The following is a 27,281-nucleotide window of genomic DNA, read 5'->3' as shown; positions in this document are numbered from 1 at the left end:
ACAAGAGGAAGGTTTTAGTATATAATTTATTAGGTTTTAGACAAAGCGGGCGAAGCCGCGGGCGGTAAGCTAGTCCTATTATAAATTTGATTACAATTTCTACAAAAAAGCTGTAAATTTAATAATTGATTATAATTAAGATATTAAATATGAATTGACAGCAAGATTATAATTTTATACATTTGGTAAAGTAAAAGCTGAATACATTTTCTTTTTTCCTTTTTGATATGACAAGTAGATGAATAATAACATAATAAGTATATTATAATAATATGTAGGTAATAAGCTACAGCAAATTCTTATATTGTTAAAGGACAATGGGAAACAAATGTATGGAGTCTGGGCCCACCCCGCAATAGTAACATGTGATATACCATTGCATAGGGCTTTTTAAGCGGAACATTATTTATTATTACAACCATGGTCAAATGTTAGTACTTTCGGCGTCTTAAAGTATTTTAATCTAACTTATTATTTATGGATTTTTATAAGGTACAATGGTAATAATACACGTATTTCACTTTAAATAAGATTTATTCGTCGTCCTGTACATCGATTACAATTACATCGTTTAAAAAAGCCGCGGGGGCCAGGAATGGTTGATATATCCCAATTCCCAACTCCTAGGTACCAAATCAAAGATATTATATGAGCGCAAGTACCTACAGTTCGCCGTCCGGTCAAGCAGTACAATAATATTGTGTTATCGCGTTTCTTCCAACTTGGTTTCGATCAATTAATACGGTAAATTATAATATAATTATTACGGTAATTAATAATTTACATGTAATACGGTTCTAACACTATTCGGTAATATATTGAAGTAAACTACGATAATTAATTGCAGGGATTGGGATCACTTTTATGACAGTATAACTCCGAAAGTACTTTTAACCTTTGATGTAATACTAAGTTTTATTCGGTATAAAAATACCAATTCATTCATGAGTTTCTCACTTCTATTGAGAGGTGGGCCCACCATTACTCATTGTCCTTTGTATTGTTATTGTGTTTTTGGTGAAATAAATAATTTTTCAATTTCATTTTTCATTTTCAAATTTTTAGCGACTACATAAAAGGAGGTTTTATATTTCACTGTATTGATTTTATTACAGATAAAATAATTTTTAACATTTTAAAGAAAGTTTGAAGAAATACAATTTCTCTAACACTGAGTTTCATTACAAAAACGTTTAGAATAATCTGGTTTTGGGGTGTACTCAATAAAAAAATGTTAATATATAGATAAATAAATAAATCGTCTTTCTCCTTTACTCTGATAGCCTTTTACACAAGTGCGAGTGGGGAAAACAATAATTTTATACAGTGAAAACAATTATATTAAAAATATATCTAATTCCACTTTTGATACCAGCCATTTTGTACTAAGAAATTAGCATTTAAGTTATTGCATAGAATTTTAACTTAAACTTAACCTGGGATCGAACCTTTCCACCATTTGTAATAATTTTACTAATATAACCACTCAACATTTATAAAATTTAACCAACAAATTAACCATAGTTTAACTTAAACTAACGTTCAGCGTATTATATAGTAAAAGCACTGTTTTTTAAACTGTGATTATATTATTGTCTGTTAAACTATGGTTATTTTGTTGATTCCTAAAACCTTGAAAACTGCTAATACAATAATGATGAGATTTTGATAGTAATATAGTTTCAACTCCCAAACTTTAAACCACATAACCACCAATATTTAAACCCTTATAATATATTAGATTGAGAAAGCTATTGGGTATAATTAATTTGATATTATAATAAAAAGACCAAGTTCTTCGACGTTGTATCTTCCATCTGAAACAAAAATAAAATACATTTTATTATTTTTAAATCTATTATAGAGAAAGTTTGATTACAAATATAAAAAAAAACACCTATAAGAAAAAATGTATTAGCTTTAAATTGAGAAAATTTGAATTTGTGATCTATAAAAAGCGTTCGATTATGTTGATCCCAAAATGTTATAAAGAAAATTAAATTTTATGAATTAAATTATAAAATTTTAAATTCTTTATTTCTCTAAGTCTCTGGCTAATTTAAAGGTTCGTTGCAAGGTCAAAATGTCACTGAACACATGGAAATGGAAATGGGTGTTTCACAAGGTTCCCTTTTAGGTCCGTATCTATTTTTAATGTTAATGATTAGCCCTTTTCTATTAACAAGACCTGTGATTGTATTATTTTCTGAAGACTATTAATATTAAACACTTCTAAAAGTATAGACGAAATAAAATGTAAGTTTTAAATAAAAAGTTTTGAGTTAGTTTTCAATACAGAATTAATTAGGTACTGACTCGCTTAATACATTTTCATTAATAGAAAATTATGACCTTTATGTCCCACACCCCTTTGACACATTAAAAATTATGACTTTTATGCCCCTTGCCCCTTGCCCCAACTCACCTCAATACAAGAACAGCTCAGTGAGATACTTTGTATACGGTTGTGGGGGCGGTTTTCCGCTAGGTGACCCCGCACCCACCGGTAAGAGCGGCTCTTCGGATATCGAGTTGAATATCTCTTCTAGTTTATCTTGGATCTCGTACTGGAATTAAAATTATTGGAAATGTTATCAGTGATAATATATGCATTATCATCATCATATTATTATCAACTACTGTTATCTATATCATCATCTTTGACATCAATTTCAACACCAGCAAATAATATATCAACATCACCAACAAACTCTAAATTATCATCATCATGAAAAATATCTTCACCAACAACAGTATTTTTATCATTATTAGCATCAACAACTGTTAATATTATAAATGTAACATATTTAGATACTAGAGCCGTTTATGACGGGAATGTCCCTGTATTTTTTTCATACAATAAAAGCATATACATATACACACTGCGTATTTTTTTACCTGTATTTTTTTCATACGATAAAAGTCTTGTCAAAGTCACACTGCGTATTTTTTTATCCAGAATATTACCTAAATCAACAACAACATGTAAATGTTCAACACGATACATACTTACGTACACGTACATGTTTCTATGTATTAACGTACATATTTATGCGTGCTAACGTACATGTTTATGTGTACATACGTACATGCTTATGTGATTACTGGTAAATGTCTGTATATACAAGTACATGTTACTGCGTATACAGCTAAGTTTCTATGTGTGCAAACGTACATGATTCTATGTGTACACGTAATTATTGCTGTATACACAGGAACATATACATTACATACCTTAGGCTGTGTGATATGCAGCAAGTGATCAAACGGCGCAGTCCTGAACGTGTTATTGAGCGTGTTTCTCTTTCTCTCCGCATCACGTCTCTCTATAAATATGTATTTCACACACACAAACACAAGCACCCACCTTAGGCTGCGTGATATGCAGCAAGTATTCAAACGAGGCGGACCTAAAGCTAAATGTCTGTGTACATGTTTATGTGTACACGTACATGTTTCTGTGTGCAAACTTACATGTTTACGTATTCAAACGTACATATTTCTGTGTGTACACATACATGTTTATTACATACCTTAGGCTGTGTGATATGCAGCAAGTGATCAAACGGCGCAGTCCTGAACGTGTTATTGAGTGTAACCCTCTTCCTCTCCGCGTCCCGTCGCTCCGCTTCGCTCGGTCCGCTCGCGGCGCGGCGGAGAGCTTCCAGACTTACGTTCTCGTTTTGCATTGGATGCTGGAAATTTTATTTTTATTTATAAAATTGGTTGTTTGTAAAGTAGGTTTACGATCGAGATGATTACGTGATAACGTCTTATTGGTGGCAGCGCTCGAGATGAGACGGGAGAATCGGTCCGTCTCTCTCTCGTTATACCTGCGATCGCGCTCGTGAGGTTTTGGTGTGGCACAAGTTTCTGAACATGTCACCCGACTAAAATGATTTTAAAGTCGTTATCACGTCAACACTTTACTATCCTAGTTAAACAATACAAATTACTTAATAACTCAGCCCCCGGAATCACAGACACAATAGAAAATCTTGTGTCGTGGTCAGATCGGGCCGCTCGGGGCTCAATGGGTTAAAACTAAAACTTATAGCTAAACTAGCACAGAGGGCGACCTTATCACTAAAGAGTGATCTCTTCCTGGCAACCCACTGTGTGAAATAATAATTTTAGTATTTTTTAGTGTTTTTGTTTTTTGTGTGTTTTAAGAACAAGAAATATGGATACAGAAAGTTAAATCATTTAGGCAAGAAATTATGGCAAAAAGTTTAATAATATAATTTACTACGATAATTTACTATTAAATAGGTATGACGAATCTTAGGTAACACCTTTGTAAAATTTAAGATTACTGTGGTTTGATTAATTTGAGCAATGAATAATCTTAAATTTGCATAAAACAAGTTAAAAAAAATAGATTTTTCATTGGACAAAATAATAACTTTAATAAACAATCATCTCTTTTCTTATAATCTACATATTTACAAGTACATATGAACTACTCATATACATATAAGAATACCGTTGTCTGTCTGTCCCTGCGCATATTATGCGAGCTTGAAGTGTGTGCGTCCTCGTGACCCCAGTGCCAAAATTCATTGTCAGTTCTCTGAGTTAAAGGAAGTAAAGAGGAGTTGATAAAAGTGGATAGGAGATGAAAGCAAATAAGGGAAGTAGGATAAAAGTTTATAATCTACTTGAAATTTAAATTGCATGAACGAATAGTGAATTTGGGTCGATTATAATGTGCTGCCACAAAAAGCTGAGAGTTTTTAAAAGCTAAAAGTTTAAAGAATGAGTACTTTATAAGTTTACTAGCTTTCCACCCGCGGCATCGCCCGCGCAGTCAAAGAAAAACCCGCATAGTTCCCGTTCCCGTGGGATTTCCGGGATAAAACCTATCCTATGTCCCGATTAAAAAGTAGCCTATGTCTATCAAAATATGGTGGTATCAAAATTCAAAAAAAAAATTCAAAATTATTTATTTTTCCTTTTACAATATGTCCTTAACTAATTTGTGATTGGAACACTCCTAGTAAGCAAACAAATGCTTGTGTCAGGAGGTTCCGCTCTTCATTAACACTATTAGATACAGAAACAGGAAAAAAAAACAATAAGAATACAATGCAAAAACAGAAAAGAAAAGAGAAAATATCTCTATACCAAATTTCATGAAAATTGGTTCAGTAGTTAAGGCGTGATTGAGTAACAGACAGACAGACAGAGTTATTTTTGAATTTATATATACGCGGGCGGGCGGAAAGCTAGTATGTAATAAGATTTCTATCTACGGTACAATAAAAATAAAACAATTACATATGTTCCAAAGTTAGGCATAGTGGGTCGATGGTTATGGTTATATTTCTCTATGAACATCCTGTATTCTTCGTCCAACGCATCGTATTGAGTTTGCTGTTAAATGCATATGTTATATATAAAAATGAATCGCAAAATGTAAGCGCATAACTCGAGAACGGCTGAACCGATTTCAATAATTCTTTTTTTATTATATTCCTTGAAGTACGAGTATGGATCTTATGTAGAGAAAACGTAAACATGTACCACGGGCGAAGCCGGGGCGGACCGCTAGTTTAATAAAAAAATATGTATCTTAACTCTCACAGACAATCAAAGGAACAATTTTGTATCTATGTTAGTTTAATCAACTAAAAGGAAAAGTATAATAATACCAATTCGCCCTTTATACAAGGGACAAAAACTATCCTCAAAGTACATATTCGTATTATAATTGAGAAAACTTGCATGTTTGTTTAAAAGAATATTACTTTTTAATTATTTCGATTGATTCTTGAGTATTTTTTTATAGATACAAGGTAGGATAAGGTACGCAATTTGGTGAAATAATGGTAAAAGGGGGAAAGGAAACGTATGTAGACTCTAGATAGATATTAATGTGTGTGCCCATTATTTCAGCAAATTGAATGTGTGTGCCCATTATTTCAGCAAATTGAATGTGTGTGCCCATTATTTCAGCAAATTGAATGTGTGTGCCCATTATTTCAGCAAATTGAATGTGTGTGCCCATTATTTCATCAAATTGAATGTGTGTGCCCATTAATTCAGCAAATTGAATGTGTGTGCCCATTATTTCAGCAAATTGAATGTGTGTGCCCATTATTTCAGCAAATTGAATGTGTGTGCCCATTATTTCAGCAAAAAACCTTATGGGAAATTCTTTCTTAGGGGACGCCTACGTTATGACATCTACCTGCATGCCAAACTTCAGCCCGATGCGTCCAGTGGTTTGGGCTGTGCGTTGATAGGTCACTATATCAGTCACCTTTGAGTTTTATATATATATTTGCTGAAATAATGGGAAAAGGGGGAAAGGAAACGTATGTAGACTCTAGATAGATATGAATGTGTGTGCTTTTGTGTGTGTACAAATAGGTGTGTATATAGACTAGCTTCCGCCCACGACTTTGTACGTGCAACCCCGTTTTTCCCCGTTCCCGCAAGACTTTCGGGAAATCCTTTCTTAGGGGACGCCTACGTTATGACATCTACCTGCATGCCAAAGTTCAGCCCGATGCGTCCAGTGGTTTGGGCTGTGCGTTGATAGATCACTATATCAGTCACCTTTGAGTTTTATATATGTGGGGATGGTGTAAATGAAAAGCCAAATTCGCCCAATCGATTTATTTCCCAGACACCGGTTACATATCAAAAATACATTTTTACAATCCTCCATTACATCGTACCCAAAAAACACAAAGTCAAGTCATAGACAACATAGATCGTTTTACAGTCTACAGATAACATATCCACAGATTAAATAATAGAAAAGCACAGACTAAAAATAAAAGTAGTTATGAAATACAATCTTAATTATTTATCCTATTCCCACACGGTCATCCTGCAGAATCATCTGTCCCAGATGAGTCAACAGTCGTAGATGATCAATATGGTAAGTAGACAATGGTAAATCACCTTTATCTATTACATGTAGAAATCCTTCCTTCTTTCCTCTTTTATTTGAATTAAGTATACATTCCACGCAATTATCAATGTTTGTTTTAATCTTTTCTTTTAAATTCTCCATATAATAATTTCTATTTATTAATTCCTCAGTCTTAACACAACCAAAATGTCCGTTTTCATGATGTTTTCTTATAATTTCATTTTGCATTTTCTTAGGTACAACCATTAATTTATTTCCATCCTTAATCTTCCATAACATTCCATTCTTCTTTTTTGCAAGCACAATTGGACTAGCATAATCAGACTTACTTGTTTTTATTATTCCTTCATCAAGCCATTCTTTAATCTGTTTGTCAACAATGTTAAGCTCCAAAGGTGACAATCGTCGTGGATTCTGATAAACTGGTACATCATCGGTTAATAATATTTTAAGTTTTACATTTGATGCTTTAGTACATCTTTTGGGGTTATATTCTTTTATAATATTCTGTATTTTATTCTTATATTCTTTGTTTTCAATATTTGTGATATCTTCATTTTCATTCTCTAGCATTGTAAGGTGTAATATTCTTGTTGCAGTGATAGTTCCAGATTTAAAATTGATTTCTACTTCTTTCAGTACAGGATTTCCTAATATAATGTTGACAGGGATAGCGCCATCATCAACAACATAAAATAAAGTTTCAAAATAACAATCATCAATTTCAATTTTTGCTGTGAAAGATCCTTTTGTATAAATTTCCTTTTCAGCTATTCCAGTTAAAGTTTCTGTTGTTCCTGAACTATAAGATAACAATTTTTCACCTTGAATCTTCCTAAAATAAGACATAATTATTAAATTAGCATCGCTTCCGGTATCAATCAGGGCTTCTACATCAATATTATTTATTTTCAGCTTCTTGAAAGGTCTCACATCAATATTATTTTTAGTTGACATAATTTCCAAACTCTTTTTTATACTTTTAGAACATTCAGTTGATTTATGGCCAAACAAGTTGCATTTAAAACATTTAATGCCTTTAGTACAATTAGGCGACTCATGATCTAAATCTCCACAATTGAAACATCTCTTTACTCGTAGTGTTTTTTGAATTTTCATGCCAATGGACTTTGATACTGAATTACTTTGAATCTTATTAGGTGAATATGATTTTTTCTTAATTTCTGAATAAATGTCTAATTTCTTTCTGAATTCTTTAATGTTACAAGCGCCATATAAAATATTTTTGTTGGACTCACTGTCTTTAATACCGTCGATGACATATTCCATCAGGGCTTCATCTTCAACATTCCCAAGTACTGCAAGTTCCTTCATATGTAAAAAATATTGCTGATGAGTCTCATTCATCTTCATCCGGCGAGTTGAAAGTCTCTTGTGAACAGTTGCACTGTTCAACTTCTTACCAAATTCCTCACGGAGCTCAGACTTAAGTGTATCCCACGTGGTGGTCCCACTTAGTGAACGTAAAAATAGCTTGGCGGTTCCCGCGAGAAGCCGCTTCGAAAATATGAGTTTTTCTATTTCGCCCCATTGCATTAAAGAGGAAATATCTTCAAAATCTTTTACGAATGTTTCGATGCCATAGGCATCATCACCCGAAAATGGCGTCATTGATTTCTCTAAGTCATTGAAGGAAATACGCGGCGATGGTTCACCACAATCGTCATCATCTTTTACTCGTTTCGGCGGCATGTTGAATAATGTAAATAAAAAGTTTTATAGTCTTCAAGTCGTAATCGTATAATCATAAGCTTCTTTAAATCTTAGTCTTCGTTCGTAATTCGTAAATTCTTAATCAGGTTAAATCACCGGCATCATAGTCTTCGTCTGTTTTTTCTTTATTCCACCATCCCGTATCCCGGACGAGCCCCCAAATTATGTGGGGATGGTGTAAATGAAAAGCCAAATTCGCCCAATCGATTTATTTCCCAGACACCGGTTACATATCAAAAATACATTTTTACAATCCTCCATTACATCGTACCCAAAAAACACAAAGTCAAGTCATAGACAACATAGATCGTTTTACAGTCTACAGATAACATATCCACAGATTAAATAATAGAAAAGCACAGACTAAAAATAAAAGTAGTTATGAAATACAATCTTAATTATTTATCCTATTCCCACATATATATAGATTTACTTGTGCGTGCGGTTGTGCGTGTTTGTATATATGTGTGTATCTACTCACCCGCTGCACTCCAGGCGAGCTGTTGGCGCTGTCCAACTCAGTGACGGGCCCCGCTGATATATCAGCTAAGCTGTCGCGGCCCTGGGCAGCACCTGGTTATAAATTAACAGATCTATTATTCTTCATAGGGATCTAAGTATGTTTAACAAAATGAAAAGGTGAATTTGCTATTTATATACAATTTCTTTAATTTTCTAACTGATTATTTCCAAACCACCTGATTATAATCATGCGTGTAAAACTGACCCTCACTATAACTATGCATCTATAACCATCTGACTTTAAGGCCGGTTGCAGAGCTTGACCGACCATCAGTGCGTACGTCAGTCGCGCTTGTCATATGTATGGAAATTCATAAAACCGTTCATAGCTAGACCGACCATACGCACGCGTATTGTCATGCGTATTAGTGTAAAGTCATACAATTGTTGATGCGTATCGTCAGGACCGACGGTACGCACTGACGGTCGGTCAAGCTCTGCAACCAGCCTAACTCTGTGACTATAACTATGCGTCATAAACCACCTGACTACAACTATGTATCTATAACCATGTGACTATAACCATCTGACTATAACTATTCGTCTATAACCACCTGACTACAACTATGTATCTATAACCATGTGACTATAACCATCTGACTATAACTATGCGTCATAAACCACCTGACTATAACAATGTGACTATAACCATCTGACTACAACTATAGCTTACCAGCCTCAACCCAGCTGTGTCTATGCGCCAAACTGACCGCACTACCGCTGGTGTATGGAGACGGAGATTGTAGCCGACTCGCTTCAATTCCGCACGCTTTGAGACACTCGCCTAGCGCCATCTGTGGAGAAAATAAACAGTAAAGGTAAGTAATTAAAGGAAAAATATTTTTTACTAAACTAGCTTAACACCAGCGGCTTTGCCTGCAGAATCAAAGGATTACACGCATTGTTCCCGTTCCCGTGGGATTTCCGGGATAAAACCAATCTTATGACCTTGAGTCGAGTATCGAGTATCGAATTATCTTTGTACTAATTTGTATCCAAATCGGTCCAGTGTTGTTGACGTGAAGAAACAGACAGACAGAGTTACTTTCGCATTTATAATATTAGTTATTATCATCATCCCATACAACATGTTCCCACTGGTGAACACGGGCTTTCTTCCTCCTTAAGGTATTATTTATATATTACTAGCGGTCCGCCCCGGCTTCGCCCGTGGTCCATATTTCGCACTAAAAAGTAGCCTATGTCCTTTCTCGGGTATCAAAATATCTCCATACCAAATTTTATGCAAATTGGTTCAGTAGTTTAGGCGTGATTGAGTAACAGACAGACAGACAGAGTTAATTTCGCATTTATAATATGAGTATGGGTAGTAGGAATATTGTAAAGGTAACAAAATAAATACCTGATCAATCATCAAATACGGCAATTTATTGGGTGCTTTAGCTGGAGGCACGTGGTCGTACTCATCGAGGAGTGGGGGCAACATGTGTGGGGCTTCTTCCAAACGGGCTTCTATTATCTGCAAGTATGAAAAGAAATTGAAGAAAAAACGTAAAAAAAATATTACTAGCAAAAAATTAAACTACCTTTAAAAAGAGAAAAAAAGGTAGTCTGGGCACCGACCTTGACTGGACTCCATTATTTACGTCATATTCGATACTAAAAATATTTTGGTTAAAAAGTATAGCAAATGAAAATGCTCTTTGTACAACACGAGTCATATTTTTCCAAACTACCCACAATTACTTACTTATATAAAAAAAAATACTTTAACCTATACTATACTTTTGACGACGCGGTTGGCGCAGTGGTAAAGTAACTGCCTACTGAGCCGACGGTCCCGGGTTCGATCCCCGGTCAGGGCAAATATTTGTGTGATGAACTCAATTATTTGTTCTTGGCTCTGGGTGTTATTATCTATATATTATGTATTTATTAAATATTATATTTATCGTCGCCTAGTACCCACAACACAAGCCTTAATTGAGCTTACTGTGGGACTAGGTCGATTTGTGTAATAATGTCCTATAATATTTATTTATTTATTTATTTATTTACTTAATTCATCAGGTGAACCTACATACTATCCATATAAGGCTAAGTCTGGAGAGGAAGGCGTCGATCATCTCTAGCACAGGAATGTTCCTAGTTGAGACGATCGTCGTGTCTAATTTGTTTTGTATTTATGTACTGTTTCCAAATAAACGATTTTTATTTATTTATTTATTTATATGTGGGATGATAAGGTGAGATGTACGATTAATTGATGTTTCTGAATGTGTGTAAGATTAGTTTCTGAACGATGATTAGAATGAAAGAACGATAGACTATGATTGAATCAATGGGAGAATGTGAAGTAAAGAGCGAATGAGGAATGATCTGTCTCTTTTCATTGGGATTGTGGGTGAAGACGGCTGTTTCTCTGTAAGATGTTTTCTAAAAATTAAGATTGTGGTCCGAAAATAAATCTCAAGAAGTTAAAAGTGTTTCTCATTTAGCCCCGATCCTACATATATACATACAGATAATAATTTTTTATTTTATTTTAAGTCGTATACCATTAACTGCTAACTAATTTTTCAATACTGTACCTGTTTAACATAATCAGCCAACGGTGGTAGGGCTAGCACGTGGGGCACGAGCGCAGCCAGCGCAATGCTTATAGCGTGCAAGTGGCATTGCTGCGATGTGGATAGTACCGGGTTCGATATCGCCGACTGTTGGATACTGTCAATACATTTGTGTGAATAAATAATAAATAAATAATGTCATGCCAAAAATTAACAGTAGTACATTGGTATACTAAGCTCAAAGGAGGTTATAGTTGTGCATACGCTGAGTACGTAAAAAAAACTTTTTTTTCAAATAGATGAATTCTTAAAACTCAATGTATATGTCGTGGCCATATAGTAGATTTGCTCATTTCATGAAATGGCCAACAAAGTTTGATCAGATCGTTATATCGTCAACGTTTCACGATTTGGTCATCGACATCTGGCCAAACTAAATTGGCCATTTCATGAAATGAGCAAATCTACGATATGGCCGCGACATATACACCCATAACAAGCAACCCGCCCAACTTTGCCACCAGCACGTGAGCTATCGTTTAAGATAATTTTTTCATAGACAAAATGCTCACATTAGAGAACCGGTATATGCCGGCTGCGCGAAGCTAGAGAAGAAAACATGGATTTTTACGTGATCAGTGTATTAATTTAACAAAATTACAAGTCCGTTCGCGCTTAGTATACCAATAGTGAACATTTTATAGACCAAATTCTCATTTTTTTAGCATCTATATTAATTCATCCATTCTAATATTATAAATGCGAAAGTAACTCTGTCTGTCTGTCTGTTACTCAATCACGCCTTAACTACTGAACCAATTTGCATGAAATTTGGTATAGAGATATTTTAATACCCGAGAAAGGACATAGGATAGGTTTAATCCCGGAAATCCTACGGGAACGGGTTTTTCTTTGAAAACGCGGGCGAAGCCGCGGGCGGAAAGCTAGTTTTCTATATATCATACACCTAAATATACTCACGACAAAATCAACTGTAGCATGTCACATACAGTTTCTTCTGAAGCCAGTTCGATGGCGAGCAAAGCCAGGGTCGTGTATATAGCCGATATGTTCTCAGCCGTGTTCGATTCCAGTTGAAGACCTTTTTTAAAAAAATAAATAATTTAAAAGGTATGTTATTTTCAAAATTGGGAAAATAAATAAGTATCACCTTAAAAATCTACTAACTACCAACTTACGTAAAATTATTTTTAAATACGTTTTACTTAAGTTCTACAAAAAATAATCGAAGCACTGTTTAGAAAGAAAAAAAAGTTCAGAGGCGACAAAAAAAAACAGTAATGCCTTTCGAATACAGCAAAACGTACACGAAATACATTAAACAAATGTGTGCGTGTACTAGTGTACACACGTAAGAAGTGAAACTTCTTTATGACCTTATTAAAAAAAAAATTTACTATGATAACAAGATGGCGCGTAACGGAAAAATGTCACGCGTAACGAAAAAATATTACACTAAATTTTTTTCCTTAGCCGATAAAGAAGTTTCACTTCAAAAATAACGAACGCATTGCAGAACAAATAAAAAGTAAAATAGTTACTTGTGACTTAAAGTTAAAATAAAATGAACTCACCATCATACAACGAGCTGAATATAGCGTAACCATGCTTGCTGATGAAAATTAGATCGGGGCGGGAACACTTTTCCACTGTGAGCCCTAATTCCGCATATTCCACCCTGGAAATAATATATTATACATTATTATTATACTAAATATGATATATTTAGTATAATAACTCATAAGACTCAACACTCACAATTACTCTGCAAAAATGTCCGAATCAAAACTGTGCCTATACGTGTATTGGGCAGAGTTTTCTAATGGGCGATAACGTACCTAAATACAAATACAATTTTTATGTTCTTTAAAAATTGTCAAATGTTATACTTACCTAATCTCGCTTCGCTCCGCTCACGCGAAGCAACACCTTACTTAGTTCTATCGTTTTGTATATCAACAAATACAAACACACAAACTCACGTGGGCACAATAAGCAGCGGGGCATTAGCCCGTCTATCCAGTAGGGTGTGCAATATTCGCTGCAACAACGCTCTCGTTCTCGCTTCGCTCGCTCCGCTCACGCGAAGCAACGCCTCGAGAAACGCCGCGGGAAAAGCTTTACTTAGTTCCGTCGTTTTGTATGTTGTGCCCACCTGGGGAATAATATGAATTTTAAATATATACAAAAAAATATTATTAATAACGTTGACAACTTTCATATCACTGCATAGTATAAAACAAAATCGCTTTCTCTGACCCTATGCCCCTTTGTATGCTTAAATCTTTAAACCTACGCAACGGATTTTTATGCGAATTTTTTTAATAGATAGTGATTCAAGAGGAAGGTTTTAGTATATAATTTATTAGGTTTTAGACAAAGCGGGCGAAGCCGCGGGCGGTAATGAGGATGATTTTTGTGTCATTAATGATGATGATTTTCACATAAAAACTTAAGACTTTCTAGGGGTTTTTGAACGACACATAATAATTAACAAATTGTTTCACATCATTAAATTTTCGAAGTGAAACTTCTTTAACTTCTTTCTTTTCGTGTAAAATTTCAAGGTCGCGTCATTGAGTAAGGCGACGATTTTTATATCTTAGAAACTTGCCAAAGAAATTTCACTTCTGACACGTGTGCCTTTTTTAGCCTTAACTTACCTTCAACAATGACTTCAGCAAGATGCTCTGCAGCATAGCATCCGCTTTGGTCCCCTTACCCCGCTGAGAACTGGGAATCTTGCTCACTATGAACATCATTATATCTATTTTCTGGAAGTCGGGTAAATGGTCTGCGAATTCTCCTAGAGCGTTTATTAGCGCTTCCTGGTAGAGCTTTTCGTCTGATTCTTTCTGTAATTTTTAAACGTATTTTTTTATTAATATTATTTTTTTAACAACCGTTTTTTTTAACATTATTTTTTCAAATGGCGGCTTATTGTTCAATAAAAATTTCTTTCTAACAAGTAAGTAGATAGGTATAAATTAATTTTAGTAAAATATTGTTTTTTGTAAGCAGTTGTTAGGCTATCTTTCTTTTTTCTAATTTTGGGCAGCAATTTACCTAAACTTGTGCGAGAGAATAACAAAAATGGCCTCTTAACTGTTACTTTTTCGTTTTTTGCAAACAACGCCAGTCGTATAAGTATACCAGTTAACTTAATTAAGTAAACACTTATTCATAGAAACAAAGTTACTTACTTCAGAGTCTCTCGCCACAGAAGCGCGTAAGTTGGTCAGCAAGTTATTAATGATTTCCAATACGGATGGACCTGTAATAGAAAAAAGATAATGTCAAGGGCGTGTCATGGCTCTACCGTCACATCATGGAGTGAGGCGACAATTTTGGTATCTTTGAACTTTTCAAAAGTTTCACTTCTGACACGTGTGCTCGGCTAACACATCTTCTCTTTATTATATCATATAAATATATTATAAATGCGAAAGTTTGTGAGGATGGATGTTTCTTACTCTTTCACGCAAATACTATTGTACCGATTACAATGAAATTTGGTAAGTAGATAGCTGAAGGCCCAGAATAGGACATAGACTACTTGTTATTCCGGAAATCCCACAGGAACGAGAACTATACGGGTTTTTCTTTGACTACGCGGGCGAAGATGCGGGTGAAAATTTATTCTATAAATAATATGAAAATGACCCGCGAAATGTGTTGGTAAGCGCATAACTCGAGAACGGCTGAACCGATTTCGTTAAGACTTTTTATATAATATTCCTTGAAGTACGAGGACGGTACTTATGGAGAGAAAACGAACGGGCGAAGTCGGGGCGGACCGCTAGTTCTTTATATATTTGTACACTAACCAACACTATCGCCAGCGGCTATAGCCACGATGTTACTCAGCACCGTGGCCCGGGCAGCCCGGACCCTCGTCTTGCCGACACCCCCAACACCCCCAACACCCCCCGAGCCGGCGTCCAGGTGCTGCATCAGAGCTTCCACCACACTGTATGAGTATTGCGCCTGGCAAGAAACAAAAAAAAATAAGTTTTACGAGGTTTTTGAGCCTGTAATTGAGATTTTTTATTAAAAAAAAATTATACAATAACATTGAGTTACTGTGTACTACGTACTAGAGAGGACATCACTACTACACTATTTGTAACACGAGTTAGAGTCAATCGTCTCAAACACTTGTGATTTTTAAATAAAAAACTAATTTAATTTATTAATGCCTATTACAATTAATTATTAGATAAATACGATTTTATTTATTTACTAGCTTCCGCCCGCGACTCCGTCCGCGCGGAAAAATTAAGATTTATTTTTTTCTACGTATTTTTCCGGGATAAAAAGTATCCTATTTTATGCCCAGGATAAAAAGGTATAATTATACCAAGTTTCATCGAAATCGAACCGTTAGTTTTCGCGTGATGCCTGAACATACAGACAGACAGACAGACAGACAGACAAAAATTTTTTTAATCACATATTTGGGTTTGGTATCGATCCAGTAACACCCCCTGCTATTTATTTTTTCAATATTTTCAATGTACAGAATTGACCCTTCTACAGATTTATTATATGTATAGATTTATATTAATTTCGCTAACAATCTCACCTGAATGGAGAACATGATAATCTTGAATACGTGAACGGCGAAGTCGTTTGGTACCCACAGCTCGTGACGGTCAAAGTGCCTGGAATAATATTATAATACAGATTAAAATTGTATTTTTAGAGTACAGTACTTTTATTATAAGGTGTTTTAGGACTTTTTTTCATTTTTTAGAAGATAAAAAGCTTATAAGACACATTTTTTGCCAATTTTACAATAATTTTTTCAATTTTTTAGCATTTTTTTCACGTTTTCTCCACTTTTCCCCTATTTTTCCACATTTTTCCCCTATTTTTTGGCACTCACGTAAGCACAGGCCGCAACACAGATCGTATATGCCCAAACGAGGCGCGGCCGACGAGCTCCCTGAGGCACGCCTCAGCATTATATACCCACTAATTTTATTATACTTATTATAAGATATTTTAAGCACTTTTTCACTTTTTAAGAGATTACTTGACACATTTCTATCATTTTTGACTAGTGTATTGCTAATTCCACAATATTTTTTCACATTTTTTGCAATTTTTTTACATTTTTTTTGTAATTTTTTTCCCTATTTCTTAACTAAATTCGCTTAATTTTCTTACGTAAGCACAGGCCGCAACACAGATCGTATGTGCCCAAACGAGGCACGGCCGACGAGCTCCCTGAGGCACGCCTCAGCGAGGCGCGGCGGTTCCACACAAGCAACCCTGCCTTCCTCGCCTTCACTCTCCATGCACGATACAGTTTCGTATTTTTCTGCGCCCTGGGAATAATAATAATTATTTTAAACGACATATAAATCAATATAAAAAAAACTTACTTAAAAAAAGACACACGTGGTAACATTTGTTTGACAGCAAAGTTGAATCAACATGTTGCTAGCAACATTGCGCGGTGCAGAAGAATACGCATGTTGAAATTGATTCGTCTGACGAGCGACTACATTCAACAACATTGTTTATCGACTGTTTCTCAACAAAAGTTCTCAGAAATGAATACGAGACTTTTGGAAATCGTATAAGTACATTCTTTTCTACTCCCCTTATAAGTTAATGCTACATATCTGTAAATTTAACAACATTTACATCCCTTAAAAATAACCCAAAAACACAATCTCCTTACTCAAAAACATACCTGCATGTTATAAAGCAGAGACGGCACAATCTTGTCCATATGTTGAGCCTCCCATATGTTCTCTACGAGATCGTCTGACACCGTTTTTCTTATCACCCCCTGGAATATAAGTATTTTACTGGTTTAAATGTGATTTATAATGAATAGAAGGTGTTTTTAATCCGTCACAATGATTGAGAAACTTGAAAAACTAAACATTAGAAATCACACTTGAAATGCAAAAAAGGTATATGACGAATGATTTTCCCCAGTTGAAAGTTAAAAAATACGGGTGCGAATCTTCATTATAATGTGAAAGCCAGTATAATTCTGCTAATACTTATAAGAACAATATAAGATTTCATCATTTTCTTTCTAGTTACGTGATCTTGGAAAAAATGGCAATGTGTCAAGATGTGGTTTAAAAAAAACTTTAAAATATGTTGAAAATATTTTATCCTAGGTACCTTGCCATTGTTTAAAATGATATAATAAATTCTTTTTTGACAATCCTTTTTTAATTATTTAATGGCAAAAATGGTAAAAGATTATTCTACAGCAACATTAAAGTAAAAAAAAACGTAAAAACGTCATTTTAAAACGTAAAAAAAAAATTATCACAAGGCAAAGCTAAAATTTTAAGCTACATAACAACAATAAATAAAAATAATAATAGTTTAAAAAACTAAAAAACACGCTTTTTATAGAAAACCGAACTAAAAAATAGAAAATTTTATCAAATTAGTGTATTGTCATCGGTCCTCAATAAATCTACAAAGTTTGAACGAAATCTGGCCGTTTAAAGTGGGTCAAAATCGCGCCCAAAGAAGTCGGTTACAAACATACAGGTGAAGCTAATATAAAGCGTGTAATATTTCTTGTTAGCACAATATAAGAAGCCAAGCGAAGCAGCCAAGGCCTTAATGATATAATCTCATAAGCGCTCCGTCTAGCAGCTGGCTTAACGTTCAAATATTATGTTCGAGCAATCTAACTATTATATCATTCTATTGAAGTTTGGCATTTTATATTTAAAGGAAATTGCGGAAAATTGGAAATTTGGCTTTTTAATTAGTTAATTCAGATTGTGTATATGTATCAGTATTTAACGCTGAAAATGCTGTCTCTTAAAAAAATCTTTATATGTACAATGTTTAGCAAAAAAACATAGATTTTTTGGTAACTACATCCGTTAAAATAGAAAATTATACTTTTACAGTAACTTTTATTAAACCTTTTTAGATTTCCGCAACCAAAGGATACAACGATTACAATTTTTTTTGCTGTGAATATCTTTTTCTACTTTTTATTTGCAATTGCTCTTCATTTTTTTTTTTTTTTTTGCGGAACCCGTAATTTTGCGTGTCCAACTCACACTTCATCCGTATTTACCTGCAGGCCCCTAATGCCAGCCAGCCGAATGCTGTCCCTGGTCGGCTTGTCGCTGTGATTGCTGTGACACATCGCTGAGAACTTGGACACGAAGAAATCGTACCGCCGGTGGTATGATGGCGTGTCCTCCTCTATGTTCGCGAAGCGGACGAACTGTGGAAATCGTGTATGTTTGGAAAAATAAATAAATAAATATTTCGGGACAATTTTCACACACACCACGATCTGATCCCATACTAAGCTCTCGCTTGTGTAATGTGTTATGGAAACCAGATGGCTGATAAACATACATATATAATTTTAAATAAATACTTATATAGATAATTAACACCCAGACACAGAGCAAACATCTATGTTCATCACACAAACATTTGCCACTGGTGGGAATCGAACCCACGACCTCCGGCTTGGAAGGCAGGGCCACTACCAACCAAGCCAACCGGTCAGTCAGTATTAAAGTAAATGTTAGTAAAAAGTATTGTATATATTCTGCTAGGGATAGGTAGAAAAAAGGTGTGTATCGCGTCAGTTACGTAAAATACTAGGTCTCTTTGTGATGCAAATAACTACCTGTTCTGTTAATTTGGTCAATTATATGTAAAAATATAATCAACTATATTTTACTATCGAAATATTTAGATCCGTTGAAACTAATAATCAAGTTTTGTTGTAGAATAATATGAAGAACACCTAAAATATATAGAAAAATAGACGAAAAAGATCATACGATTTCTACTTATCCTGGTACACATAAATCTTTTCCAATTAAATTTAATACGTTTTTTAAAATTTTCATGACTTTCTGTACAATTTTTCCTGTATTTCAGAAGATTATATTAACTAAAGGACCCTTACGTTATTGGCTACTTACACTCTGAGTGGCGAGTATCTGCAGCTGAGGGTCCGTAGACTCCAGAAGTTTCTGAACCATTTTAAGAAAGCTCTCCACGAATAGGTTCAGAGTTTGCGAATGACAAGCTAAGAGCAATTGGTCCATCGCCTCCATGGATATTATAACAAACCTGGAATATATTTAACTTGAAAAAAAAAACATTTTAAAGAAAAATTAAAGGGTTGTTTCTCAACCGAAAAAAAGGGGAAGGAATAACATATTATACTTTATTACCTACCACATACTTTCTATTTCATTAAAACGATTTAAGCGACGAAATGCACCAAGAAAGCATTCAGACAAAAATTTACATACTTAGGTACATCTTATTATTGCCTGTCTTCCAAATCTACCTCAATTTCTAAACTCACCCATGCCTCCGTCTATAGATATCCCTAGAAGCTTTCTGGAACAGATAGTCCCCGATCCTGTCCAGTTTCTCCGGACTGGACAGCGAATAGAAGGTAAGCTTCTCCATATTGGACTTGACGAGACCATCCTGCGGGGACGCGGGGTATATGTTGTCCACCAGCCGCTTGTATCTGGGTCGGAGAGCGGAACAACATCCGCAGCAACCTGGATAAATAGGAAACAGGATCTAGTATTGTTATTATAAGTAAGAAGGCGTAGGTGCTATTATAAGTAAAAAGGTGTAGATTATCAACTCAACATTCGATCTTCATAAATGACTAACGCATACACGATTAGACGGCAAAGTATGATGGCATAATTAAACTATTATATGACCTATTATTATTAGCCCAAATTAGCTCCATTACGACGTGCACTGTCGAAGTGCTAAAAACCTAACTACATCTTTTTGTTATATAGGATTTAGCTAAAGTTTTACTTAGCGTGTTTACTTGGCTAGTAGGTAATGTATATGTAGGTACGCCAAGTTTCAGCAAGATCGATATAGTGTGTACGAGATGCCAAAACTTATGCCTTCCGTGTAAAAGTTTACGTAATTTAGGTATAAGCAGAATGTGAGAATAAGGAATACGCGATATGGTTTATCACAATAAATAAAAACGCACAACCTATGTCTTGTGTCTTCGGTTTCATTCAAAAGGATTTAAGAGCTATCTAATTAAGCGGTTTAATGGTAAAACGATACATACATACTTATACACAAATAATGCGCAAGAGGTGTTTAACATTATGTAAAAGTTTATTATTTTATTATTTATAAGCACTTTTAAGAAACCCAGTAATAAACAATTTTCGTAATCGTCATCACAAAATATAACGGATAACCCTTGATGTTATCATAAAGACGTTTATAGAGGCAATCAAACTATTTTTTTAGTAATCTTTGCTTTAAATGCCGGTCGCAGTCTATCCTAATTCATAACTTACAAAAAAGGCATATTTATCTTTCTTCCTAGGTGAGCTTAAAACATTATCCCACAATTACAGGAAGGGCCTTCACTATATTGCTTGTCTGCCAAATCATTACAGATTTAATTGATATCAGTCTACTAGATGTGCCCAGTTGTTTTACTCGCATTGCTCCGCTCAAGTTGGTATTAGCGTGATGATATATAGCCTTAACCTTCCTCGATAAATGAGCTATCTAACAGCGAAATTTTTTTTCAAATCGTACCAGTAGTTCCTGAGATTAGCATTTAGCACGTTCAAACAGACAAAGAAACAAACTCTTCATCTTTATAATATGAAGTATAGACTATAATAGGGTATAGATTTACTTACAATAACAATTTCATTCACAATTAGGTACATCATAGCTAACAAAATACTAACAAAAAAAAGTCCCACTTTTGTGACTTCGTAAACATCGTCTTAAAAATATTTTTTAGATAAAAATCACTTACATGTCAAGTACATTGTCTTACTCATTAAGAATAACATTCTGTGAGACATATTCCTCCTTGGCAACATTTTTATTAACCAAAAAAATCACCGTATCACATTTAAAATCAACTGATTAGACATACTAGGTACTTAGGTATACACTTATATTAATAGCACTTGGCATATTTATATGTATAATATTATTTATTACAGACACTCATTAAAACACAATTTTCTACTCATTTAATTATAAATACACAGTAATCAATAAAAATTATATATTTAGTTACTTGAAAAATCATAGCATAGTATAAATTATTATTCTTATATCATCACCAATTAGATCACTATAAAAAACATAATTTTTTACACTATTATGATGATACATATATCACACGTATGCCCGTTAGTATGTCAGCGAGTACTGTCGTAAAAGATAACACGCTTCTGATAAAGTTTGTAGTCAAGTGCGTGTGTGATTTTGGCATTTATGGTTCCGTATATTCTTCCTGATAACTTGATAATGAGATGTTATGAGAAATAAGCGATATAAACAGACTTTTTTTTAAGTGGGGAAATCTTCCAAAGATGCCCACGGGGAAGGAGCCGTGGGTTATGTCGGATTCTTACCGACTAAAACCCCACTGTGCTCCGTCGAGCCGCTTTAATGATGGGGCCGCGGGTATTGGTTGGAACTTGGAATTCTTCCGCGACAATTTAAACAGACCTGACCAAATGATATATAGCATTCGAGGTATTATAATTTATCTTATGTGTAGTTAGGTATTACAATCAATATCGATTTTCGATACCTAATGATCGATAAATATTTTATAGAATATTTTGCAGTGACCGAAGAGAAATTGATAAGCAACCAAAGGCGTAATCAGTGAAAACGCAGCTTCTTATGAAGAGTTTATAAGGTTAATAATCTCGCTTTCAGTGCTGAATTTACCATATTACGAAAGGAATTTACATTTTTAAATTTCTTTATTTTTGAAGTAATTAACATTGTTCATTTGAAACTAACGATACTATGTTACGTCTGGAGGAAATTATTTTCTCATTAGTATAATCATTAATCATGTATTATCATGTATGCTTCACATTTAGTCTCGTATCAAATGTTGACCTGTGACTCTAATATATCTGTAACTATAATTTAGATTTCGCATCCAACTTGCTCTTTATGAGGTTAAATTAATAGCCTAGCCACTTAATCAAACCAATCGGCAATAATAAATATTTGTATAATAATATCAGCCAGTCTAAACAATCACGTGAAATATTTTCAGTAAGTAAATACATACTTATTAGTTGAAGCGTAGTTGGTTTTTTTGAAATTGAAATTTGAAATGTATATAGTGTATGTAATATTAATTAATACATAGTATAAAGCAAAGTCGCTATTTCCGTCCCTATGTCCCTTTGTATGCTTAAATCTTTAAAACAACGCAACGTATTTTGATGCGGGTTTTTTTGATAGATAGAGTGATTCAAGAGGAAGGTTTTAGTATATAATTTATTAGGTTTTATACAAAGCAGGCGAAGCCGCGGGCGGTAAGCTAGTAACAAATATGTTACAGTGTACAAAAGGCTGATGTCCTATTGAATTGAGAATTAAATCGATCTGTGATTCCGAACTGAAAAACATTTGACTCTGTTTTTTATGTAAAAAAATGAATAAAATATCGAACTGAACCCCAAAAATATGGCACATTTATCATTTTTGTGCAAGGAAATCAATTGAGATCAACGACCATGAAATCGGTAAGAATTTTCTAGGAAGTGTCAATATGTTAAGATGGTTTAGCAAAGCCATGGATCATATGAAAGAGTACATAGTAACTCAATGTATGAAAGGGATAAAAAATAAGCACTATGGTAAACACTAAACACCCATTGGTTAGAATTTATATGATAAATAAAATAGAAAAATTGTAATAGTAGTCATATTCGGATTATTTTTCACAATTAGAAACAGCAGATTTTGTATATCTGTGTATCATTATTTCTTTTTAATTGAATCAATGTTCAAACCTATTTAGGGAATTATTTGCTTTCTCTATAGTCAATTAATTATTATTTATTATGGTGCATTGAATTTACAAAGCCATTTGTTCAATCTATTAAGTGTGTATACATGCACATAATATTTTAAGTGGCTATGTGTACACACAGTACATATTGCCATACTGGTGGAGTAAAAATTTCTAGTAATTTATATTTTCATAAATTATTATAATGAAAACTAATTCTCAAATCTCAAATCATGGTAAAGAAGTAGTTGACAATCAGCTAATCTTCTTATAGTATAAAAATGAATCCCAAAATGTGTTGGTAAGCGCATCACTTGAGAACGGCTTAGGTAACAGATTTCGTTAATTCTTTTTTTTTTAATATTCCTTGAAGTTCGAGGATGGTTCTTATGTTGAGAAAACATGAATATGTACCACGGGCGAAGCCGGGGCAGACCGCTAATTATGAATACAAATAATAGTTACTAATTAAGCCATAATTAAATGTACATATTGTGTTTGAATATTTATTATATTTAATTGTAAAGTAATATATAAAATGGCTTTTAACTCCAGCAAATAAGGTTACTTTTTGCTTGACTATTTCGTGATTCAAGGATTTAACCATAATATAATATGAACAAAAAGGTTTTTTCTAACTCACGACTATTTTTATGTCATAAGTTGAAGGTACAAGATTAGTATTATAATTATACATACAATGTAAAATACATTAATTATTAACAACATTGAAGGCAGAAATTATTTTTCAAACATTATGAGTAAATTTAAATATTTACTTATTTTCTCATAATATTATATTTCCCATGTATTTCATATGAAACAGAATTGACGCTATTAATTTATTACTATGATGTTACTAGTAAAAAGGTATCTGCTTTATTTTTATCCATATAACTAGCGGCCCACCCCGGCTTCGCCCGTGGTACATATTTACGTTTTCTCTACATAAGAACCATCCTCGTACTTCAAGGAATATAATAAAAAAAGAATTATCCAAATCGGTCCACCCGTTCACGCGTGATGCCGTGACCAAGAAAAACAGGTTTCATTTTTATATATAAGATTAGTAAAATAAGAAATTTAGTTTTATCTTAATAAAGCATGTATCATGTCTGATTAAGGAACAAACAATGTTATAAAGATAATCTAATCTAATAAACTTTTCATTTAATAATAGGATTGCAATAAAAACAAAATTGACTGAAAATGGTCTTTATTTATTAAATTGATATATCAATGCTTCCTCTTTTCATCCCTACTATCCCTGCTGGACTTAGATCGTTCATAATCATCGTACTTCCTTGATGATGTTCGACTGCGCTTGTCATCTGAACGCCTCTCTCTTGAGCGGTCAACTTCACGGTCACGAGATCTCGATTTATGCCTCTTACTGGGATATTCTCGTTTGCGGTCATATGGTGACCGTGATCTCCTCTCCCGCTTTTTATGACTTGTATGATACTTTGATGACAGTGGAGGTGTTTTCGGCGACTTTTCGTTTTTCGATTCCCGTTTACTATCCTTAGAAGTAGATGAAGTTGACGCTTCAGCTTTCTTCTCCTCCATTCTAGCTTCCCGCTCCTTCTGCGCTTGTATTTGCTTGTTCGCTTGATGTATTTTCCGCAGAGCATCCACCTTACCTTCTAAACTTTCTGGATTGACTTTCGGCCGCTTATACAGTTGTAGAATTCTTACACAAATATCACGGATCTCCTCCTCAGTGACTTTGAATAATAAAAACCAATGCGGGTTATTTGGTAGTGGTAATCCAATTTTACGAGCAGTTAAATATATACAAGCACAGGCTATAGTTTCGGGGGGAAACCTCATGAATACATCAGTTCTCAATGCATCATTCATGTAATTCCATGCCATTTGCATTAATTGTTTATTCTTTTCATATTGGAGTAACTGGAGATAAACTACAATAAGTTTATGGGGATGTTTTACATGCACACAAAACCCTAATTCCTTTAAAATACGTCTCTCAGCTTTTATAACCTGATTTTTCAGTTCTATATAATTCTGATCGACTATTAATGGAGATATCGTCTTCTGAGCTCTCACTTGTTTTATGTGATGAAAGACGTTGATTACGTCACGGATTCTACAAGGTTTTTCTTCGACTTTCGAGGCCAAATATATACTTCCCATTGCTGTTGTTTCCATCGGATATCTCACGAAGGACTTCGAATAATAGAACCTTTGCAGATACATCTGACCGGTGGCCATTGCGACTTGCGGCAGTTTAAGTAAAATACCAGCAGTTTGTATCATCTCGCATCCTAAAATACGAAGATCGGTTTCCGTGTCTATGTCCAACCCATCGGCTTGTGAGGGTGTCTCTTTGAACGTCGATTCCGGCAAAAGGCAATTGTGCAGCGTCAAAACTATCTTCCCATAGGTCTTTTGTGGTTTCGCAGATGTTGTTCCATTATTCTTCGGTTGGTTTTGAGTAGTTGTTGTGGTTGATGTAGTCATTTTGCACACAACGAGTTTATGAATTATACAATAGACTATCACTGTACAGTATTTGACATCACATAAAATTATACGATTATCACGCAAATACTAGTTTTTATATTAATAAATGATCATTTTATTTACGGAAAAGTATTCTAACACCGAGTGTGACACGAGAAAAAGAAATGCGACAAGAACGGGCCAAGATGGCGCCACAAAAACATATGTCAACTAGAATTCTGTGAATAATTACGGTAAATTCTATGTACAAATTATACAATTAGGACTCACCCTGTGCCATTATGATACTATATTGTTATATCTATGATATGAAAGGCATTTGCAGCTGAGTTTTTCAATATTTGGGCGTTGATAGCGGTGACTCAAAAGTTTATTTATTCCTTGACGCGATTTTATACGCTTGCAACACATTTAGCACTTTCAAATTTCATTTCATAATTTTCAGAAATCAAAATATGTTTAACAAATATTTTCTAATTATATTGTTTACGTATAAAAATAAGAATATTTAAAATTTAACTGTTATTTATATGTACGGTTTAGTCATTTCGTTTTATGAAATGCAACAATCAGTTTTTAGACGAAACTATTCCGGAAATTAACTTAAAGTGGCGGCAAGTGAACAGCTGAGATGATCAATAACTTCATGACTCGGTTCATTTTCAATAATTATTAGTGCTTGTTAATTCGGTATTTCTACGTTAATACTTACAGCCAGGGTCTGTGCATTTTTGAACGAATGACTCCAAAATATCATGACCTTCGCCCGCTTCAAAACAACACTTTACGAAAGACATTTTTTCTTGATTTTTTTTCACTACACTTCATCAAGCTGTGTATATTCTTTTGTAATATCAATTAAACATAAGAAAATATAACTCTATCAAAATCTTCTACATATTCCATGCATGTATCTAAGAATATTGAAATATTTAATATTATATTCGTGGAAGACTAAAAAAATATTTTAGATATCACATCATTAAATTCCGCAAAATAATAATTACAGTCAAATATCACCTTGCACTTTTAAATAAGAACACTAATAAATAAACACTATTATGAAAATAATATTACTCTAAGCCACAGCACTACGTTTAATTCAAAACACCTAAATATAAATCACGAAAATTATATTTAGGTCAGAAATGTCATTTTCGCAGATAGACACGAACTAAAATTTAAAAATACTTATAAGATAGTCGGTACGTATGTATATTCCTAAATCTTTTCAGTATTGAAGAATGTCAATGGGCCTTAAAATCTAGGTTTATAAGTC

General features: G+C 34.0%; 3 protein-coding genes across 6 annotated transcripts; all 3 read right to left on the bottom strand.

Annotated features, from left to right (window-relative positions):
* Positions 1–426: 426 nt before the first annotated feature.
* Positions 427–27,071, bottom strand: LOC123701749 (protein EFR3 homolog cmp44E). Of its 4 annotated transcripts, XM_045649293.1 has the most exons (21): positions 26,715–27,071; positions 20,033–20,237; positions 19,641–19,791; positions 18,770–18,922; positions 17,399–17,497; positions 16,938–17,027; positions 16,583–16,653; positions 16,280–16,358; positions 15,522–15,681; positions 14,898–14,968; positions 14,358–14,549; positions 13,677–13,849; positions 13,269–13,372; positions 12,655–12,775; positions 11,695–11,830; positions 10,506–10,622; positions 9,816–9,936; positions 9,102–9,193; positions 3,534–3,695; positions 2,426–2,567; positions 427–1,817 (listed from the first exon to the last, which is right to left on the bottom strand). In XM_045649293.1, the coding sequence occupies exons 1-20, from the start codon at positions 26,797–26,799 to the stop codon at positions 2,427–2,429; spliced, it is 2,523 nt and encodes an 840-aa protein (XP_045505249.1). In that variant the 5' UTR covers positions 26,800–27,071; the 3' UTR covers positions 427–1,817; position 2,426. The 4 variants fall into 4 exon arrangements, with proteins under 4 accessions (XP_045505249.1, XP_045505248.1, XP_045505251.1 ...); XM_045649292.1 differs by lacking the exon at positions 16,583–16,653 and having other exon boundaries at positions 16,867–17,027; XM_045649295.1 differs by lacking the exons at positions 16,583–16,653; positions 26,715–27,071 and adding an exon at positions 26,273–26,386 and having other exon boundaries at positions 16,867–17,027.
* LOC123701774 lies at positions 6,610–9,037 on the bottom strand. Its single transcript, XM_045649333.1, has 2 exons — positions 8,146–9,037; positions 6,610–7,721 (listed from the first exon to the last, which is right to left on the bottom strand). The coding sequence occupies exons 1-2, from the start codon at positions 8,597–8,599 to the stop codon at positions 7,666–7,668; spliced, it is 510 nt and encodes a 169-aa protein (XP_045505289.1). The 5' UTR covers positions 8,600–9,037; the 3' UTR covers positions 6,610–7,665.
* On the bottom strand, positions 24,715–26,198 carry LOC123701764 (cyclin-L1). The gene has a single exon (XM_045649320.1). The coding sequence runs from the start codon at positions 25,997–25,999 to the stop codon at positions 24,752–24,754; it is 1,248 nt and encodes a 415-aa protein (XP_045505276.1). The 5' UTR covers positions 26,000–26,198; the 3' UTR covers positions 24,715–24,751.
* Positions 27,072–27,281: the final 210 nt, after the last annotated feature.

Source organism: Colias croceus, chromosome 22 (genome assembly GCF_905220415.1).
Source record: "Colias croceus chromosome 22, ilColCroc2.1".
Lineage (NCBI taxonomy): Eukaryota > Metazoa > Arthropoda > Insecta > Lepidoptera > Pieridae > Colias > Colias croceus.
The sequence above is the reverse complement of the archived record's forward strand: the minus strand, read 5'-3'. Positions and strand labels throughout refer to the sequence as shown.